General features: G+C 36.9%; 2 protein-coding genes and 1 pseudogene across 2 annotated transcripts; all 3 read left to right on the top strand.

Annotated features, from left to right (window-relative positions):
• Positions 1-200: 200 nt before the first annotated feature.
• LOC142597876 (calcium-dependent protein kinase 5-like) lies at positions 201-1,372 on the top strand. Its single transcript, XM_075734893.1, has 2 exons — positions 201-669; positions 1,335-1,372. The coding sequence occupies exons 1-2, from the start codon at positions 201-203 to the stop codon at positions 1,370-1,372; spliced, it is 507 nt and encodes a 168-aa protein (XP_075591008.1).
• A 12,248-nt stretch (positions 1,373-13,620) lies between these two features.
• On the top strand, positions 13,621-14,609 carry LOC142597875 (uncharacterized). The gene is made up of 2 exons (XM_075734892.1): positions 13,621-14,288; positions 14,567-14,609. Exons 1-2 carry the CDS (start codon positions 13,621-13,623, stop codon positions 14,607-14,609), a joined length of 711 nt encoding a protein of 236 aa, XP_075591007.1.
• Positions 14,610-15,322: 713 nt separating this feature from the next.
• Positions 15,323-16,357, top strand: LOC142597866 (aspartate--tRNA ligase, cytoplasmic pseudogene; annotated as a pseudogene).
• The last annotated feature ends 2,306 nt before the right edge of the window (positions 16,358-18,663 follow it).

Genomic DNA, 18,663 nt, shown 5'->3' with positions numbered 1-18,663 from the left:
AGTACCTAGTGCCCGACGTTAACAGTTGTCTAACAGAGGTAAAGTTGCTGACTGAGCTTAAAAGTCCCGGAATAGTGCACATGTGCAATTACTACGACACTTTGGAAGACCTTGTGATTATTCTGAAGTATTGCGAAGGGGGGGATTTGTACCAGCAAATTCTAGATAATCCCGTTGTTGACGAGTACTGGATTTCTCACATGATTCGTCAGATTCTACACATTGTTAAGCGTTGCCACGAGCAAAACATTGTGCACTGCGATCTGAAGCTACAGAACTTCATGATAAAGCACCCTAATCCTTGGTCCCAATTGATTCTGATAGACTTTGGACTGGCCAAAAAGATAGTCAACAACCAAGACATCGTAGGAACTTTCGGCACCACGCAATACATGGCGCCGGAAGTAGTCGAAGGACACTTTAAATACGAAGCCGATGTCTGGAGTATTGGAATAATCATGTTTATGATGTTGTCAAAGAAAGTTCCGTATCGCAATTCCTTGACGCTCGACGCTGGCAAAAACGAACTAATTAAGATTAACAACGTTCCAGATTACATTTCTGACGATGCTAAGGATCTTTTGAGCCGACTTCTGGAACGTAACCGTCACAAGCGGATTTCGATTGCCGACGCTTTGAAACACCGATTCATCAGCAACAACAGAATAAGTGAGTTCATTTGCAAATCCAATGAACCCGTGACCGTGATTGCAATGGTGTGGATGCTTCGCAAGTACTATAATTCAACTTTACTGCTTCAACTCTTGACAGCCATACTGCTCATCGTCAACTTCGACTATTACTACGATTTGTACAAATTACTCAGTGAGCAGTTTTTTTCGGGGGAGGATTCCCTGATTAGCAATCAGAAGTTGGTCAAAATTATCAGCGAAAGCGGTTGCCACAATATTAGTTATTGTCTAGAAGTGCTGAAAATAGACTCGGAGTTTCTCCAAAAGTCCGCGTTTCACGTGCTGGACTTCACAGCTGCCTACTCAGCGACAGTCATGCAGTTTCCAGACGATCAAATTTTAAACATCTACAACGCTTTAAGTGTGAACGGTTCCGTTTCCATCGATTGCCAGCAACTTAAAGCCAAGACCAACGATCTTTTCTCGACGTGCAAGCTGAAAAACGTCGAATCGACGCAGGCTGCAGAAATTTTGAAAAAAATCTCCAGCAACATCATTGGAAACAGTTTGCTTCTGGAAGACTTGTTTATGATTTTACGTCCCACATTGCCAATTAAAATTTTCTGACTATGTTTAAATTTTGCTTTGGAGATTATAAGTGAAGTTGCATAATTTTGATAATTTATATTCACTTATACTAAGACTATTGTTATATTAAATTTATATATGCAAAAAGTTAATTATCAATAGATATCAGTACTAGATGGTTCGGCACTTATTCGTGGACAAGTACACCAACTTTTTGAGTAAGCTCCGCATGGTCGCTTAGGTTTTTCAGACAAGAGCTAAAACTCGTGTTTAAATTCGAAAAGGTAAAGTTTGGCTTGCGGAAAACTTCGTGAAAGTTTCTGGCTTTTTGCGGCAAAGAGTTAAGCGATTTTGTTTCTCTGTAAAAAACCAAGTCCCAGTAGAGGTCTTTTAAGTCAGAAAATTTTTGATCGATTTTTTTGGCACAGTTGAATAATATACGCAATTGTTCAGGTGAGTCAATTTTAGGGCGGTTTAAAATGCTCATATGATCTGCTAATTTGATGCGAATGCCGAACTTATCTTGAACACGGACGAAGCGCCCGCGAGATTTGCTCATGCACTTGATAAGATTTTCTCCCAGAGAGATAAGGTCATTAGGTCTAAGACTGTTGATAATCATGGGGATGTAGAGTGAGTAGTCGTGACCGATTTTAACGTAGTTGAGAAAGAAGTTCAACCGTTCAATTTCTTCTAGCGGCCGTTGGGCATGTCCGCGTTCTTCAGCTACACTAATGTATTTGTTTTTGTTGTTAAGCGCTGCTAGTAGTCGCGCCGAGAGTTGTCGCTTTATGGTAAAACAAGTGGAGGTAATAGGTTTCAAGTCAATGTTGCGGATGTGTTTGATGCATTTGATCGAGCTGCTCAACTGCTGCTCGCTTTCACAGGTCAATTTGCTTGTAATACTTACACTAGAATGGTCGTAGACATCGGTCAAGTCGTCGACAAAAGCTTCAAAACAGTGGTTCATGTCTTTTTCCATGGTCGGCAACCTGCACGGGTCAACTTCAACAGTAAAAAAGCCTGTAATGCTGCAATGCGGCTGAAAAATTATTTGTCTGCTCGACTTTATTTCGTCGTGAAAGTTTTGTATGATTTCGTTGCAGCAGTCAATAAACTTGTTACTCAGTTGGGGCTCAAGGTAAATAATGTAGTCCACCTGCATATTGTTTGTTTTAGTATGAAATTCCATTATCGTTTTCGAATTCTTGTTTAAAGTTCCATAGCGATGCTCAGCACAGGCTAAAGAAATAATTAAATTGGTTGATAGAAAGCTCTATCGAAGTCGCAGTTTGCGAAGTTGGCAAGGCTAGTCGCTTAAAAAACAAGACTTACAAAAAGGCAAGAATTACAATTTATTTCTGAAAAATAAGCAATAAATTAGAAAAAAATATTAGTTTTGCTTATTTGAGTAATTTTATTGGCACAAAAATAGATTATTTTTCTGTTTCTGACAATCACTTACTAAAATTTGTCTCTGTGCGACAGGTTCATATAATATTTTATTTTTGCAAAAATCACATTTTTATCTGTGCGCGAGCTAGACTCGTCTTCGCCAACGCAGCGAATATGTTCGACGCTTGTTATGTGTCTATAGTAAGTCAGTGAATCCTTGAAAGCCACTTTGCAGGCTTTGCATTGAAATCCGGAAACGCCGATCGAGCTGTCGTTTGCTAGTGTTTGCCCGTGTTCTACGTTGAGCACTGGTTTTGACTGTTTCGTTTCTGTATCATTGTCGCTTGAATTTTCAAGCATGCACACTAAAATATTTTATTTAATCTTATTTTTATTTTAATGAAATAATTTACAAAATTTCAGTCATTTTTTTGGCGCCTGCCGGTTTAGAGTGAGCTGAAACATCTTGAAGGACTCGCTAGAGTGTAGAAATTTGCTGTATTATTTTTTTTTTTGAATGATAATTAACATTTGTCATTCCTCCCCCATTGGTTTGACCGCTAACCTAAGCGAAGACCTGGCGTTACGCTGCGAACAGCGAAACTGCTCTACGAAAATATTCTACATCGGTAACATTATAGAAAACCCCTTAGTTCTGTTTGAAAACTGTGATTGTATTTGTTTAATCCTTCATACCGACCAAGATGGCAGCTTGCAACACGATTCATATCTTTATTTTTTTAGTTTGGTAAGCAGTTCATCTGGAATTCCCTCCGATTTTCTGGTTAAAAACCGGAAAACGCCGAACATCTGTTTATTCGGCTGCGGAAGTTCAAACTATAAAAAGTTTAATGGCGCAGTGAAAAGAGCATATACGATTCTGAACACTACTCTCGGTTTGTACGTTTGGAAAACAGTCGGTTATGGAGACGGTTGCAATGATTTCGGAAGTTATTCGGAGTTCGACCCTTGGTGTAAGCTATTTTTTGAAGAGCTATTGAATCTTCCTTGCGAAAAACGCGCTCAATCGGAGGCGGAAAAGTGCTTGGGTTATATGAACTTATATCACTCGAACTTGCGAATTCCGCAACAAAAGTATAGTAAAGCTAAAATCGAGTCTGTTGTCGAAGGAAATGGCGATGTATATTTGGTCGGGCTGAGTACTTTGCACAATTTCGAAACCGGGGACATTATCAAAATCTTGCCTAAAACAAATTGGTTTATAGATCTCGTCGAGGTACTGCCTTTCACGCTCGCTAAACAGGAAGAATTAGTTAACCTGTACAACAGCAATGAGCACAAACTTGCAATAAACATTTATGATCAGGTAAAAAACTTGTTCAATGACTCAGTTTGTCTTTTCGAAAAAGAGTTGACTTTAGACTGTTTCTTGGAAAGATTCAAACGGGGCCTAGATGTGTACGCACGACCCAGCCGTTGGTGGCTGTCCAGGCTTCGTGATTATATTTTCAGCCCACTTCATAAACAGAACCTAGATAAAATGATCAAAAACGAAACCGAGTCTTTGGCTCTCTACTTTGAATACGTTTACAACGTTCATCGAGGCAGAATCGACGTTTTATTTGACTATTTGATTATGGAAGATAAAAACGATCGTTACGCTTTTTCGCTATTCGGTTTTATGCTGATGTCGACGCCGCCAGTATATCCAAGAAGCTTCAGCATCGCTAACTCTTTCACCTATCAAGAAAAAAAAAAGAAACTGCTATCGGTTTTAACATCTTCTATCGCAGCAGGAAGCAACATTATTCCTAATCGCATTGAAATAATGATAAAGAAAGTGACTTTCAAAGGAAATGTATTCAAGAAATTTGGTTTAACAACAAATTACTTGCTTAAAAAATGCAGTCGAAAAAAGCACATTTCGTTTTTACTCGAACAACATTTCGATTACAGAAAGCTTTTAGGCTTCTCTACTATTTGGTTTTTCGCAAGTGGAACCGGAATCGGGTTTATCCGAGGTTTGATCCAAGAAATCAGGTCAAATCCCATGTTCAATAACGTGAAATTGTTGTTATTTTTCATCACCAGACACCCGTCTTTATTTGAGTCAGAGCTCATTCAGCTCACAGATAAATGTTTGATATCAGAAACACAACTCGTAAACGACAGTTACATTGTGAAGCTCCGTGATAAAATGGAACCACAGAATCCTATAGCAAAAGACTACAAAATGAAATTCAAGTACTACACGAAAGATTGTTTAGCAAAATTTGGAAGCGATTTTATAAACGGCGCTGATCCCAAAAAAACAAGCATATTCATTTGTGGAAGAAGCAACCCTATACCCACACAAATAAAAAATTGGCTGAAACATAATGTCAGTGAAATACCAGAAATAAATATTCACATGTCTGTTTGGAGTAGTGGTTGAGCACGGATTTTTTTTTTAATAATGTTTAGATTCTTTAATTTTGATATTATTAATATTTTGAAAGAGATTATTTCATCGCGAATAATGATGGAATTTTTGTCTTTAAAAAAAAAGATATTTACCTTGAAAATAATGCTAAAAGTTTGAGCATGGAAATATAAATTGAAAAATGGAGCCTCCGCGAAGAAGAAGAATTGAACCGACAGATGAGTATGGTGATAAGCGTCAGCGTTCAAACTACCATATGTTTGGATTAGTCCGTAAGATAAATGACGCCTTACAAAAGATCGAAATAACGGAAATGGACAATGTGTCGAAGAAGTTGTTAGAAATGTTGAGTCTGTACATTACTGGTGATCAAAAAACCCCCATGAGATATAGTTCCGGAAATGTAAACACAGAAATAGACGAACAAACTTGGCACTCTTACATTCGTCGAGAACTAATAAGTCTAGCTATGGATTGCGCGTCTACAGCTAGCATAATGTCTACTTTGTATTTTTCAAAGGTCATTTCCGATTATATGGTGAGAGTTGTCTGTGTTCCTACGTACAAATGCTGTGAATCTTTATTTGACGAACTGCTTCTGCTTTTTTCTGCAGCAGTTCATCTGCACGTCGACAGGAGCGTGTCAAATATGGCGCGGCCTTGTCAATTAATGGAATATTACACGACAGCTGACATAGCTGCCAGGTCTTTGATTCAGTCTATTTGCTTCGTTTTGAATTGTTTCAAGTTTTTGAGTGCAGAACTGGCGGCAAGGCCGACTAGTTCGGGCATTTCTAAAGCGTCAAAAGATACTTTGCTCGAAATACTTGTTGAAGAAAAAGTTCCGTCCCCCGAGTTCATTAATAAACGTATTTCGGAAATACTGGAGCTTTTTTTCAGAAGACTCTCCAAATTGCCATCGCCTTTATGCGACCCTAGATATGGTGTGCTGTACTACAGTTCTCACGATTTGGTTTCTTGGTACGACATAGATATTAATTCTATAGAATTTGCTTCTGCGGTCGGACAAATTCAGTCTCAGTTAGGAGTAAGTGGGACACCAATTTTTGCTCTTTCAATTTATCATTTATTTCTGCATGGCGATATAGATTTGCTGAGTGACTACGCTTATAAAGCTCAAATTTATAACGACATGTGGCTTGAAGACTTTAATATGGTCAATAGCCGCAGCTATAAACCTTTGGAAATACCTTCTCTTCAAAAGTTAAACAGGATTTGCAGAGGAAACGCCAGATTCATGCTAGAAAATTATGCATCTTTTTCCACTTCTTACGTAGACTGGTTTCATTGTAGCATGATAGTTTACGTATTCAACGACGTTTTTTTGAATTCGTCGATTGCCACTTTAACCAGATACTTTTGCAAAGACAGTTATGTGACTGAACATTTATCCTACTTTATCATTTCAAGCAAGTTGAACCTTAAGTCAGTTATAAACGTATTATTACTGTCGTGTGAGTCCCTCGACAGAGAAAAATGTTTTATCTTGCTCAACTTTTTGCAAAACCTCGTGTCTCCTAAGTTATTGGCTGAGCAAATAATTCTACTACTAAAAATGAGAAAATATGCGCAGTATTTGAACTTTGGAACGCATAAAAAAGAGAAAGACGTTTTGTTGACAACACTTACGGACCACTTTTCTATACTGTCCGGCTTGCCTGAACCTGCTTCATTAAAAATACATAATCCAATGGTAAGCGACGAAGCTGCGACTGACTTAGACATAATGTTTCAGCCTACTTTCAAAATTTTTGCCTCGTCAACCGTCATCAATCTTGTGTTATTCTTGATAATTGAAGCTAAATACAGTTTAAAAAAACTTTTCGATCTATTAGAACTTTCTAATCTTTATATTTACGCGATGAATTCTATCAAACCTCAATCTCCAGAGAAACTTGCGTCTTTAGAAGATGTTTTAGCTAATTCAAATGAAAGTTATAGTCTTTCGTCAGACTTACAATCATCCAACTCTAAATTTTCTTACCTAGCTGACGAAGCTTGCATGATGCTGTCAAACTCAGAAACTTCTGATTCTTCTAAACAGTTATCAAACTCTGTAACCAGCTCAGCTACGGACGGCAAGAAATTAAATGCCGTCATTGACAAAGCAATAAAAGAAAACATTGATAGGTATCAATCCTGTCCGATTGACATCCTCAATGAGACTGAAAAAGTCATTCTGATAAAAAAACTTTCTTTACTTAACGAGTTTAAGTTAGCCACGTTAGCTCAAGAATTATTTCAGGAAAATGGGAACAAAATAGAAACAGCTTTCCTTCAAAAAGCCAAGTACAATAACTTGCTTAGAACTGAAATAGAGAACATTTGTTCTCAATACAACTTTAACTGTCCTCTGGGCACAAGCAATTACGCTTACACAATTGAAAATTCAGAAATGGCTGCCATGATCGTAAATCTATTTTGCAATTTCATGGTACAATCCGATTGTGATGTTGAAATAACCAGTGACCTATTTGTTTTTGTTTGCAAGAATTTCATATTGCTTTCTAAAGGGGTACATGAAGCTAACTGTATTATTGAAATAGATAGTCTGGTGAGTATCTTTCAGTACTTATTGCACGCTATTGAAAATATTTCTCGGCCGGAAAGTTATTTTGATTCAGATTTGCTTGAGAAATTCAACCAAGGAAAGAGTATTCTAGAAATCGTAAAGCACTACACGCTTTACCCATTCTCTGATATTTGTCACGAGACATTTAACGAAGTGTTAAACAGCATTTTTCCTTCCGTGTTTTCTAAGACAACTTACATTTTTACGATTTACGAGAAAATTTTTGTTAAAACCGAAAAGAAATCAGCGCAAATTAATGAACTAAAGCGTTATTTCAAACGAATGAAGATTTCAAGTTCCGACCTTGTTACTACTTGTAAAAATGATCAAGAAGAACGCACTTTCCGCCTACTTTTAGTAAAGCAAATGATCAACAATCCTATTACATTTTCGTATTGCATTCTTTTGTATGCGCAAATCTTGGACTCAATTTGGGTTAAATCATTAATTTCAAGCTTGCTAGCCGTAACTGATTTGGTAATGAACATCACACTTGTAGGTTTGTTTAACAAAATCATTCAGATCTTAGATTCTGAGTCTTCAAAGAACTTGTATGTACCACCTAACAATGTTAAAAACTTGACTTTGGTTATATCCTACTTTTTACGTGAGTTTTCTTGGGCTGATTCAAGTATCATAATTAAATTGATACATGATAAATTAATCACAAACACGCTTAAATACAGGCTTATACCTTTTATCATTTCAGATATACTACTTTATGTGGCAGGATACAGCTATTTAAGTTATTTAGAACTAACTTCTTCTCAATTAGATTGCTTGAAGGTAGGTCCAATGCTGAAAGATATATTAATGCAAGCGCATTCGTCAATTTTCACCAATATGGAAGTTCGAGTATTATGTAGTCAAAGGAACGTTCGAGAAACTTTAAGAAGTGCGTTACTTGATCAAAACAGAATACTGTCTATTATCTACGCGCTCAATTACATTTACAACGATTGTACATTTGGAACTTTCATTTCGTACGATTCTTGCGAACTTAGTATTAAAACCCTTGAAACCATCAACTACTTGCTCGATTTCCTAGACAGAATGCCAACTCCAATTGTTAATCAGGACGCAACAACCGAAGTATTCAGCACCCGTGCATCTATCATGTTTAAACCAGACGTTTGGCGCAATCTTTTCGAAGTCCTTCTACCCTGTATTGCATTTAGATTAGTTAATTGGGGCAATCCACTTCAAGTAGTTAATTTCCAAGATAATAAAGAAGTCGATTTCGCTGGATTTACGCAAAACAATTTGTCTTTTGTTGAGTTTGCTGAAATTTTATGCAAAAACAACGAAGACCTCAATAACAACAAGTTTTACGTGCTTTTTTGGATCTCTTCACCTATCATGCTTTCTGATTCGCTAGATTTATATAGAAAGCATATCGAGGAACTCTCTTGCAAAGAGTTCTCTTCGCCTGATTTGATTTCGCGATTAGAGACTGAATCTAAACACGTTAATAAGCTTTACAAGTCATCAATGATGATTTTTGAAAAATACATCGAAAACACTAAAGTTGTTCTGTCTGATTTCTTAACGAAAGCAGTCTTGTCCCGTTCAATAGTTTCTTGTTTTGAAGCCTATAGTGTATTTTTGTTTTTAAAAATGATACTGAGTTACCCTGAAAAAGTAAGCTTTGTAGCTACTAGTTCAAAGAAAAAGAAATTGAATATTATTTCTGTTATTTTAGAAGTCCTCGAATTTATTTGCTTATCTGTAACAGGTTTAACAAGGTATGAAAGTGTTAACGTGGCTTACTTCCTGAATGAGTTTTTAATCTTCATTAAAAATGACTTAGTTTCGTTTGCAAGTACCAAGAATCACACTTTCTATCAGTGCAGCGACGGTTCTGTTATCAATGAGAAACACGTTGAAAAAATTTTACACTGTCTTGAGATATTTTTAATTCGTTTGTCTACGTCAGTGAAGACGGTATCTCTCGACATAATGTGTAATTCTTTTTTATTTTTCTTGACTGTTAACTTCGATCACATTCCAATCACCGTTCAGTTGACTGAACATTTGAAAAATGATATTCTGCATATTGTAGCTTCGAATCCGAATATCAAAGTTTTCGGAAACACGTTCCTCAAAAAATTGGATATCAAAATAGCTAATATGAGCAAGAAGAAAGATTTAAAAGATAATTATTGGAATAAACTACACATGACCGAGCTTTCGACAGCTGAATACGCCAACTACATAAATACAGAACTAGACGATAATTCATCATCTGTCAGCAGAGTTTCTAATTCAGAAAATCTGGCAAACGACTTAATTGAATCAATAGATATAGATGACTCTTGCATTACTTCCATGAACACGGATCTAATTGAACCTCTCCACAAATGTGACAGTGGTTCAGACGACCAAAATACAATTTACTCTAGTAAAAATTCCATGGAAGTCATAAAAAATATTGCTGCGGCTGACGATAATCACCAAAGCGAGTTAGACCGATCAAATGTAATCAGTAGACTGATGGGAACCGTTGAATTAGGTGATATAGAACTTTGTCAAGGTGATACTTCTGTTTGCTATAATCACGGATCTCATGAAAATGATCAAAGTGAATCCTGAAAACTTGATTCATAGAATTAAGCCAATTTACTACATGTTGCAGTAAGAGTAATCTATATATTTACAACTTCATTGATTTTTTAAGCTTCACGATATTTGTATAGTATAGAATTAGTTAATATATTTCTTGTTTTTGCATTTAATTTATTTAAATGAATTTCATGCAGGATAAAAGGTGAAAAGAAATCTCTGATAGTTGTGATTAAATGCTGTTCAAAGCTAGTTTATTTAGTATTTTACCGTTTCTTAATGGGGATAAAGAGATTGAAACGATTTTAACGTCAGAAATTATTCTTGAAGCAAGCAAAAACTTTGATGATGATCCGGCAATTAAATTTGTAAACCAAGGTAAAGAATTAGCTAGTATTTCTGCAAACGAAAAGGGTATAAACTTTAGTGTTAATCATAAGTCTGTTTTATTGACAGAACCGAACAACGATGGAACTCTAGTTGTCCCGAACTTGACTGTTACGGAATCGCTCAAAATAATGTCTTCCATAAAGATAAATAACGTATCTCAGTGGAAGCTTGTTTATACAGAAAGTTTTGAAGTTCATAAGCCAGTTAAAAACTGGACCACCGATCAACCTGCGGCGGTTACGGTTTGTTCGGGCGTGTCAATGCTTGGAGGTTATAAAACGTTTTCAGCAGGCCAGATATCGAAATTATTTTATTTCGATGATGCACACTCTTATGTTCGTCTAACATTGACTTTTCATTTTATCGACAATTGGAATTCAGAAACAGCTTTTATTCGTGCCAACATAGGCGAAAAAAACAGTTTTGTCCACATCTGGACTAAACCTATTCCTAAAGCCCGTGAAGGGCTTATTAATCTTTGCGGCGGTCCTATGCCAGATGATCACTTTTTTGAAACCGTATCCGTTGTTTTTCCACACACAGAAAAATCTTTGCGCTTAGGCTTTGGTACAACGTTAAGTGCAAACAAAAAAGACACTTATTGGGGCATTTCCTTAATTCAGATTGAAACCAAATAGTAATCAATAGATGGACTAACCAGATATAAAGTTGATACAGTTTTTTTCGCAAGGAAAAGCCATTAATAAGCAAATACTTAATAAAATAAAATATTCAAAAAAAATTCACCAGTTACTGCAAATTGAGTCGAGCAACTGTTAAACGCGACGGTATCTGTTTGATTTTGATTTTAATATTTCTAGATTTACTATGAATAGAATTATTAAAAAAATAATTTTACCAAATATTTTATTTGGAGTTACCCGAAAAGTAGTCAAACCTGGATGGAGTGTATAAAAAACTTATACAATGCACTAAATTCTACACTTGAATCGCGTTCGAAAATTATTTCATCTATTTTTAAATCTCCTCCAGTTGTCGATAGCCTAGTCTCATACATCAACAACGAGCAAGCACAAAACCTTGAGTTAACACTTATTTTACTAGTAAATGCAATCCGCATTAAATCTCCAATATTGAAAATCAATGATTATGCTTTGTTGCGAAAAATAATAATTGAATTCGTAAACCATCTCAGTGCTGCGTTCAACAACGGTGGTTCGCTGCTGACTTTGCTTCCCATCAGCTGGTTATTGGAATTTTTTTTATCTTGGGTGAATCTAGTTTTATTGTTCGAGTCTCTTGTGCAACGACTTAACCGGACGTATTTATCTAGCGAAGAACTCGAAGAGCTGAAAGCCATCGTCACGACGGATTTTCTCTTCGACTGTTTCGATAAACTCATCATCAAAGAAAAAAACAGTTCAACACTCTTGATGAACTTTCATAGCAAATGCCATCAGTGCGCATGCTTGGCTGCAGCTTATTTGTGTCTTTGTTTACACGAATCAGAAAGATTTAAGAAATACCTAGACCAAATGTTCGACACGTCGAAACTTTATTCAGACAAAGAGTTTGGTTTATGCTACACTTTTCTTTTGCTATTGCACAATTTATTCAACCAGAAGTCTGGCGAAGTTTATAAAATTAAAAACACCGTTTCGGCGCTCAGAACTGACAGCAAAAATCAGGAAAAACGTTTTTACTACTACATCTCTTCTGGATGCGATATTCAACGTGGTTTTTTTAAAGACCTCGAACTCATATTTGAAATTTTCAACAAACCAACGAGGCAGATAAACGAGCTTCCCAACTATAGGTTTGAGCGAATATTTGCACATGTTTTTATTATCTTTGATGAGGAGCAATATTTAAAACAAGATACAATCGAAGCGTTGCGTAAGACAATCGTCTTGACACAAACCGTTGAAGAAATTATCGACTGTATCAACATGTATTCCTACGTCACTCTTGACAAATTGTCTTCGATTATTTATAAAAGTAACGAGGAACTTAATGAGATCATAAGCCAAACAGAACTTCTTATGATAGAAAATGGTAAAGTTTGTGTAATATCAGACTCAACTAAATCCAATACAAACGAAAATATGGTCTCTTTCTTCAAAGAAACAAAATCAATGTTGCAAACATTAAAATCTATAACGAAACGTTAACGGGATTTTTTTGCAAACACGAAGTGGAAAAATATTTGTCGCAGTGTTGATTTCTTAAATATTTTTTGTACCTTTTCGTCTTACGATAATTTAATTATGAATAAGCTTTTATTTTTAAGAATCGGAAAAAAAATGAAAGGAGGTATATTTATATTTGAGGGCGTAGATAAATGCGGCAAGACAACACAGGTTTCGCTCGTTAGTGAAGAATTGAGAAGACAGGCATACGAAGTTGAGTGTTTTCGCTTCCCGTACCGTACAACGTCCGTTGGGCGTTTGCTAACAGACTTGTTGCAGAACAAGCTTACGATAAATGCCGAAGTAGAGTATCTTCTATTTGTGGCCAATCGCTGGGAGCTAGCGGACAAAATTTGTAGCGCGGTTGAAGCGGGAAAAATAGTGCTCATAGATCGTTACTCGTACAGTGGTATAGTGTACGGACACGGTCACAACAATTTAGACATAGATTGGTGTATTTCGCGCGAAAAGGGTTTGCCAATACCAGACATTGTATTTCATTTTGAGCTGCCCGTAGATCTGTGCTTAGAACGTATTTCCGGCGAAAAAGAAAAATATGAAACACTAAAACAGCTACAACTTGCAGATCAAACATTTGCCCAAGTAAAAAAGAGAGTTACCCCGGAGAGATGGTTTACCATTGACGCGTCAGCTAAAGTGGAAAAAGTAACGACAGACGTAATAAATAAAATTTTATTACAACTGAATGTGCGGAAACCCCTGACTTATTTTTAGAGCCCACTTCGGCGCTACAACTTAGATAGGTTTAGCGATTTTTGTAATAATTAGTAATAATTAAAAAAATTTTTGGTCTGACGCTATTGGCTTGAAATTTTTTAGGATAAATAAGTATACGGATTCATGGCCAGTAAGAGCACGTTGACCAAGGCAGAAAGTTTTAAATTTGATGCAGACACTCAAATAGCAATGTCAGAGTTTTTGAGAAGCGATTCAATTTTGAGTAATTTATACAATCCTGAGCATGACTATTATTACAATTCATATTCATACTTAAATGTACACGAAGAAATGCTGAAGGATCACCAGAGAACGTTGAGTTATCATAACGCAATCATGAACAACAAGCATTTGTTCGAAAACAAAATTGTGCTTGACGTGGGGGCAGGAACAGGTATACTATCCATGTTTGCAGCCAAGGCGGGCGCCAAACACGTGTACGCAATAGAGTACAGCTCGGTCGCTGATATAGCTCAAAATATAGTGGCAACCAACAAACTTAACGATCGCATAACTATTATTAAGAAGAAGGCAGAAGAGACAGAATTACCCGTCGACAAAGTGGACATCATTATAAGCGAATGGATGGGGTACATGCTGTTATTTGAAGGCATGTTGGACACGGTTATATTTTGCAGAAATAAATGGCTTCGTAACAGTGGGTTGATGTTTCCTGAAAAAGCATTCCTTGAAATAGCAGCGGTGAACAATTCGGAGTGGAGGCTCGGTAATCTTATGTACTGGAACAACGTTTACGGTTTCGACTTCAGCCCGGTGAAAGAGCACATCCTGAACGAAGCAGTAGTCAACTCCATTGACGAAGAAAGAATAATATCCACTCCTGCCCACGTTGCCATGTTCGATTTGTACACTGTGCAGCCCGAGCAGTTAAATTTCTTCAGTGGTTTCCAGCTCAAAGCCACACGCAGAGATTACTGCTTTGGGTTTGTGGTCTGGTTCGACGTTTACTTCCCTGGCCACGTGCCAACCATTCTTTCTACTTCGCCCCTGGACGAAAACACGCACTGGAAGCAAACTATTTTGTATTTCGAAGAACCTTTGCTGGTCGACAAAGACAACATTATCCAAGGTTTGATCGGTTTGAAAAAAAATCGATTAAACGCTCGGAATCTAGATATAAAGCTCCATGTGAAATTCAAACGCGTGACACTCGATAAATACTTTTTTTTGCAATGAAAAATCGTACAAAGGATCAATACTGATGAGCAGAGAAAACTATTTCTGTATTTATTTTTTTTTGTGACAGTTCTTCTAATGGTTCCATTATAATAAATTAATTATTTTTTTGTTTTGTTAGTTATTAGCGTTAAAATAAAAATGAGTAAAGAAGAAACTAATGAATTGTGTAACAACGTGGAAAGCGTTAAGCAATCGAAAGTCTCATCGGTCGCAAACAGTAGATACGGTTATTTGAATTTGGTTGACACGGCAGTCGATGTACAACGCGAATTTGTAAAGATAAACGATTTAGACAGCACATTGTCCGATGCCGAGGTTTGGATTAGAGGACGTTTGTATGAGAAGCGTGTCGTAAGCAAACATTTGATATTTCTAATTCTCAGGTTCAAATTGTGGACAGTCCAATGTGTTATTCGCAGTGACAAATCTGAAGAAAGCGACAAGTTTTACAAATACGCGGCCAGCATCCCCGAAGAGTCGATTGTAGACGTGCTTGGTATCGTTAAAGTCCCTAAAGTCGCGATAAAGAGCGCGACTCAACAAATAGAGATAGACATCAATAAACTGTTTTGTATTTCACTATGTGAAGAGCCCATGCCATTTCTGATGCGGGACGCCAACAGAAACGAATATGAAAAAGATTCGATCATCGTAGCTCAAGACACCAGACTTGACTCTAGGTTCATCGATTTGAGAACTCGAGCCACACAAGCGATACTGAGAATATCTCATGGTGTTTGCATGTTTTTCCGTGAATTCCTCATCAAGAACGACTTTACTGAAATCCACTCGCCCAAATTGCTGGGAGGATCCAGCGAAGGTGGGTCGAACGTGTTCACACTAAGCTATTTCTCTCAAAAAGCTTCTCTGGCACAGTCGCCCCAGCTTTACAAACAAATGGCGATTTGCGGTGACATGAATCGCGTTTTCGAAATAGGTCCGGTTTTCAGAGCGGAAAACTCCAACACGCACCGTCACTTGTGTGAGTTCACTGGACTGGATTTTGAAATGGCCATTTTGGAAGACTACAAAGAAGTGCTAAACATGATTGAAAACTTGTTGTTGTACATTTTCAAAAAACTGCAAGAGCACTTTGAGCTCGAAATTTCGTTTTTAAACAGCCACTACTCGGTCGAGCCGTTTGTTCCCTACAACACTAAAAACGGTCAGGAACGTGTCGTCAAGTTCACTTTTGCTGAAGGTTGCAACATGTTGAGAGAAAGAGGATTTGAAATTCCGGAGTGCATAGAGAACTTTGACATCAATACGGAGCAAGAAAAGGCGCTCGGAAATATTGTCAAGGAACTCTACGGGTCTGATTTCTACTACATGACGGAGTATCCCACCACTGTGCGCGCATTCTACACTATGCCAGACCCCAAAAACCCCAAGTTCAGTCGCAGTTACGATTTCTTCATGCGCGGAGAAGAAATTCTTAGCGGGGCTCAAAGAATCCACGACTCAAAAGCGCTTTACGATTCCGCTGTTCGCGTCGGAATCGATCCGGAAACTATTAAGACCTACGTCAACAGTTTCAAATATGGCGTTTCTCCGCACGGCGGATGTGGAATCGGTTTGGAAAGAGTTGTCATGCTGTTTTTAGGGCTGCCCAACATAAGAAAAGTTTCCATGTTTCCAAGAGACCCTAAACGCCTCATCCCATGATTTTGTAACAGACAACAGATATACAATTTATTTAAAATTGTTATTACTTATTCGTATATAGATAAACAATTTTATGTTTTCCGGTATGTTTAAATGTAATTTTAATATTAAAACATCTAAAACACTATAGACCTTCCATTATTAGATCTTCAAAGTTTTTGCTGATATCGTTAAACACCTTTTTTGACAGTTTGTATTCTTTTGAAATGATGTGACTAATTATTACGTCGATGCTATAATTGTGATGTTTGAACCAGTTGTTATAATTAATTTTATACATATGTTTTTGAATTAAGGGATCGTCATGTCTTCGCTTTCGCGGCAATTTAGAGCACAGCATCTTCAATCCGGAATCTGAATAAATGCCAGTTTTTTTTCGACGTTCTTCGACTTCTTTAATGACGTGCCGCAGGTTATTATACAAATTTTGCTTATCGTATACTTTATCTCTAGAGTAATCTTCGTAAATTAAATCTGGATCTTTGGAACAAATCTCCGGATCTACCGTGGAGTTTTCTAAAAAGCGCGTGCCGTCGTACTCGGGCCAATATTCTTTAGACGTGTTGTTTATATCTTCTTGAATTTGGACAAGATCGAAAATAGATCTGTAAGAAACATTTCTACCTAAATCATCTGGCGGTCTCCAATACAGAAAACAGGCAAAAAAGATCCATTCCGTGTTTACTACTGGATAAGAATATTTCTCTTGATCTTGTGAGGTAATCTGTCGTTTGGTCAACAAAACATGTGTTATATCTGATCTGTCATACTGAGAAGTGAAAATAGCTCCAAACTGGCTGGCAAGTGAGTACAAAGAACTAGCTCGGATAGTTTCGTACCCAGCAGGAATGTAAAACACGACTCCGGTAAGTACAAACTGCTTCAAAGAAGAGAGCACGTTGTCTAGCGTGGGGACTGCAATTTCTTCTACGCCTGGTGAAACATTTTCTAAGAGGCAGTGTGAGCAAGTAAAGAAAACGTGATGCGCTATAAGAAGTACGTGGTAAAAACTCTGGAGTTGTAAATCTCGGTCTGCCAACAAGAAGGGAAGAGGAGTGTTGAATCGTTCTGCAATTCTTTGTTCTTCCCACAAGTCTTTAATAATGTAGGCGACTGGTTGATCCGTATTGATGTTTAAATCTTCGAATTTGATTTTGTAATAGCTCTCCAAGTAGTAAGCCAAGCTGAGTGGAAAGTAAGTAGAGTAAGAGTAGCGTTCCGCTATGCTACGATAGTCGAACGAACACTTAGATTCTCGCAGAAGAAAATGGTCGGCCATTTGGAAATAAACATAAGGGTAGCACGGCATAACTTGTTTTTGCTCGTCCCAAATTTCCAAAGTGTCGTCAACAACTAAACAATAAGGATGCGCTAACTGGAAAGCTTTTTTGATAGACTTCATACCTTGTTCGTTTAGATCAGACCTGGAATAAGCTCTGGTTATATATTTTCGTTGCGGATCTAATATTTTCATCGCGCAAGCAGCGTGGTTAGCATCACCAGCAGTGAAAATAACGATTTTGAATTTTTCAGCTATTCGTCTTAAAAAAACAAAAGCTCCAGGTCTTACCTTATAAAACGTACGCATTCTGGCAAACATATAAGAAGGTGGCATATTGATAGAAGATTCGATAAGCTGATTCTCTATAGTTTCGATAACTTTTTTAACTTGATCAGTCATTTCTTCGTCTTCGCAATAGATGGCGTTTTTGTCATCAACAAAAACATCAGTTTCTAAACTATCTATTGAAATTGCAAACTCGCCATTAGAAACTACGTCGAGCTTTAAAATTTCAGAAAGCGGCAAAGTATTTAAAGCGTGTGTGGTTAATGTGATTGGATTGTTCGTAGCGTGAATCAAGGTGTGATCCAAATCTATAATAAGAAATAATTTGTTATCTTGTATCGTTTGATTTAATTCTTGTTGAGCCAAGTTTCTAGATTCAGATTGAGATATCAAAATAGCTTCGTCTGGTTTGCTCGTTTCATTTATGCCAATGTATGACTCGTGATTATTTTTGACACGATGTATATGTATGTTAATTACATCATAACAATATGAACATAATCCGTCTACAACAATGGGATGAGTACATTTTTCTTCGTTTACTTGTAAAGAAGAATTCGAACTCATTAAGAATAGTCGCTATAGTTTGTGAATATACTAGGATAACTAAAATAGAATTCTTTAATCTTAAGTTTATAACTAATCTAAAAATTCAGTTAACTTGATTTTATTAATCTGAAGAACTTAAACAAAGAGTGAGTGTAATTATTAAACTTCAAAGAATAATTCTACTAATTTTTTATCCAAAGTCACTTATGTATAAAATAAATATTTTCTTCAGCACTTCAACTTTTCACTTT

The sequence above is a fragment of the Dermatophagoides farinae genome, unplaced genomic scaffold, assembly GCF_024713945.1.
Source record: "Dermatophagoides farinae isolate YC_2012a unplaced genomic scaffold, ASM2471394v1 contig1, whole genome shotgun sequence".
In the NCBI taxonomy this organism is placed as follows: Eukaryota; Metazoa; Arthropoda; class Arachnida; order Sarcoptiformes; family Pyroglyphidae; genus Dermatophagoides; species Dermatophagoides farinae.
This window is presented reverse-complemented; position numbering and strand designations above follow the sequence as displayed.

Bases quoted from the DNA above. Each gene is read 5' to 3' on its own strand.
- LOC142597876 (XM_075734893.1), top strand. From the start codon at position 201: ATGATTCGTCAGATTCTACACATTGTTAAGCGTTGCCACGAGCAAAAC. The intron at 670-1,334 runs GTGAGTTCATTT...ACTTATACTAAG, and splicing joins CATCAGCAACAACAGAATAA to ACTATTGTTATATTAAATTT.
- LOC142597875 (XM_075734892.1), top strand. From the start codon at position 13,621: ATGTCAGAGTTTTTGAGAAGCGATTCAATTTTGAGTAATTTATACAAT. The intron at 14,289-14,566 runs GTTCGATTTGTA...CTCGGAATCTAG, and splicing joins ACTCCTGCCCACGTTGCCAT to ATATAAAGCTCCATGTGAAA.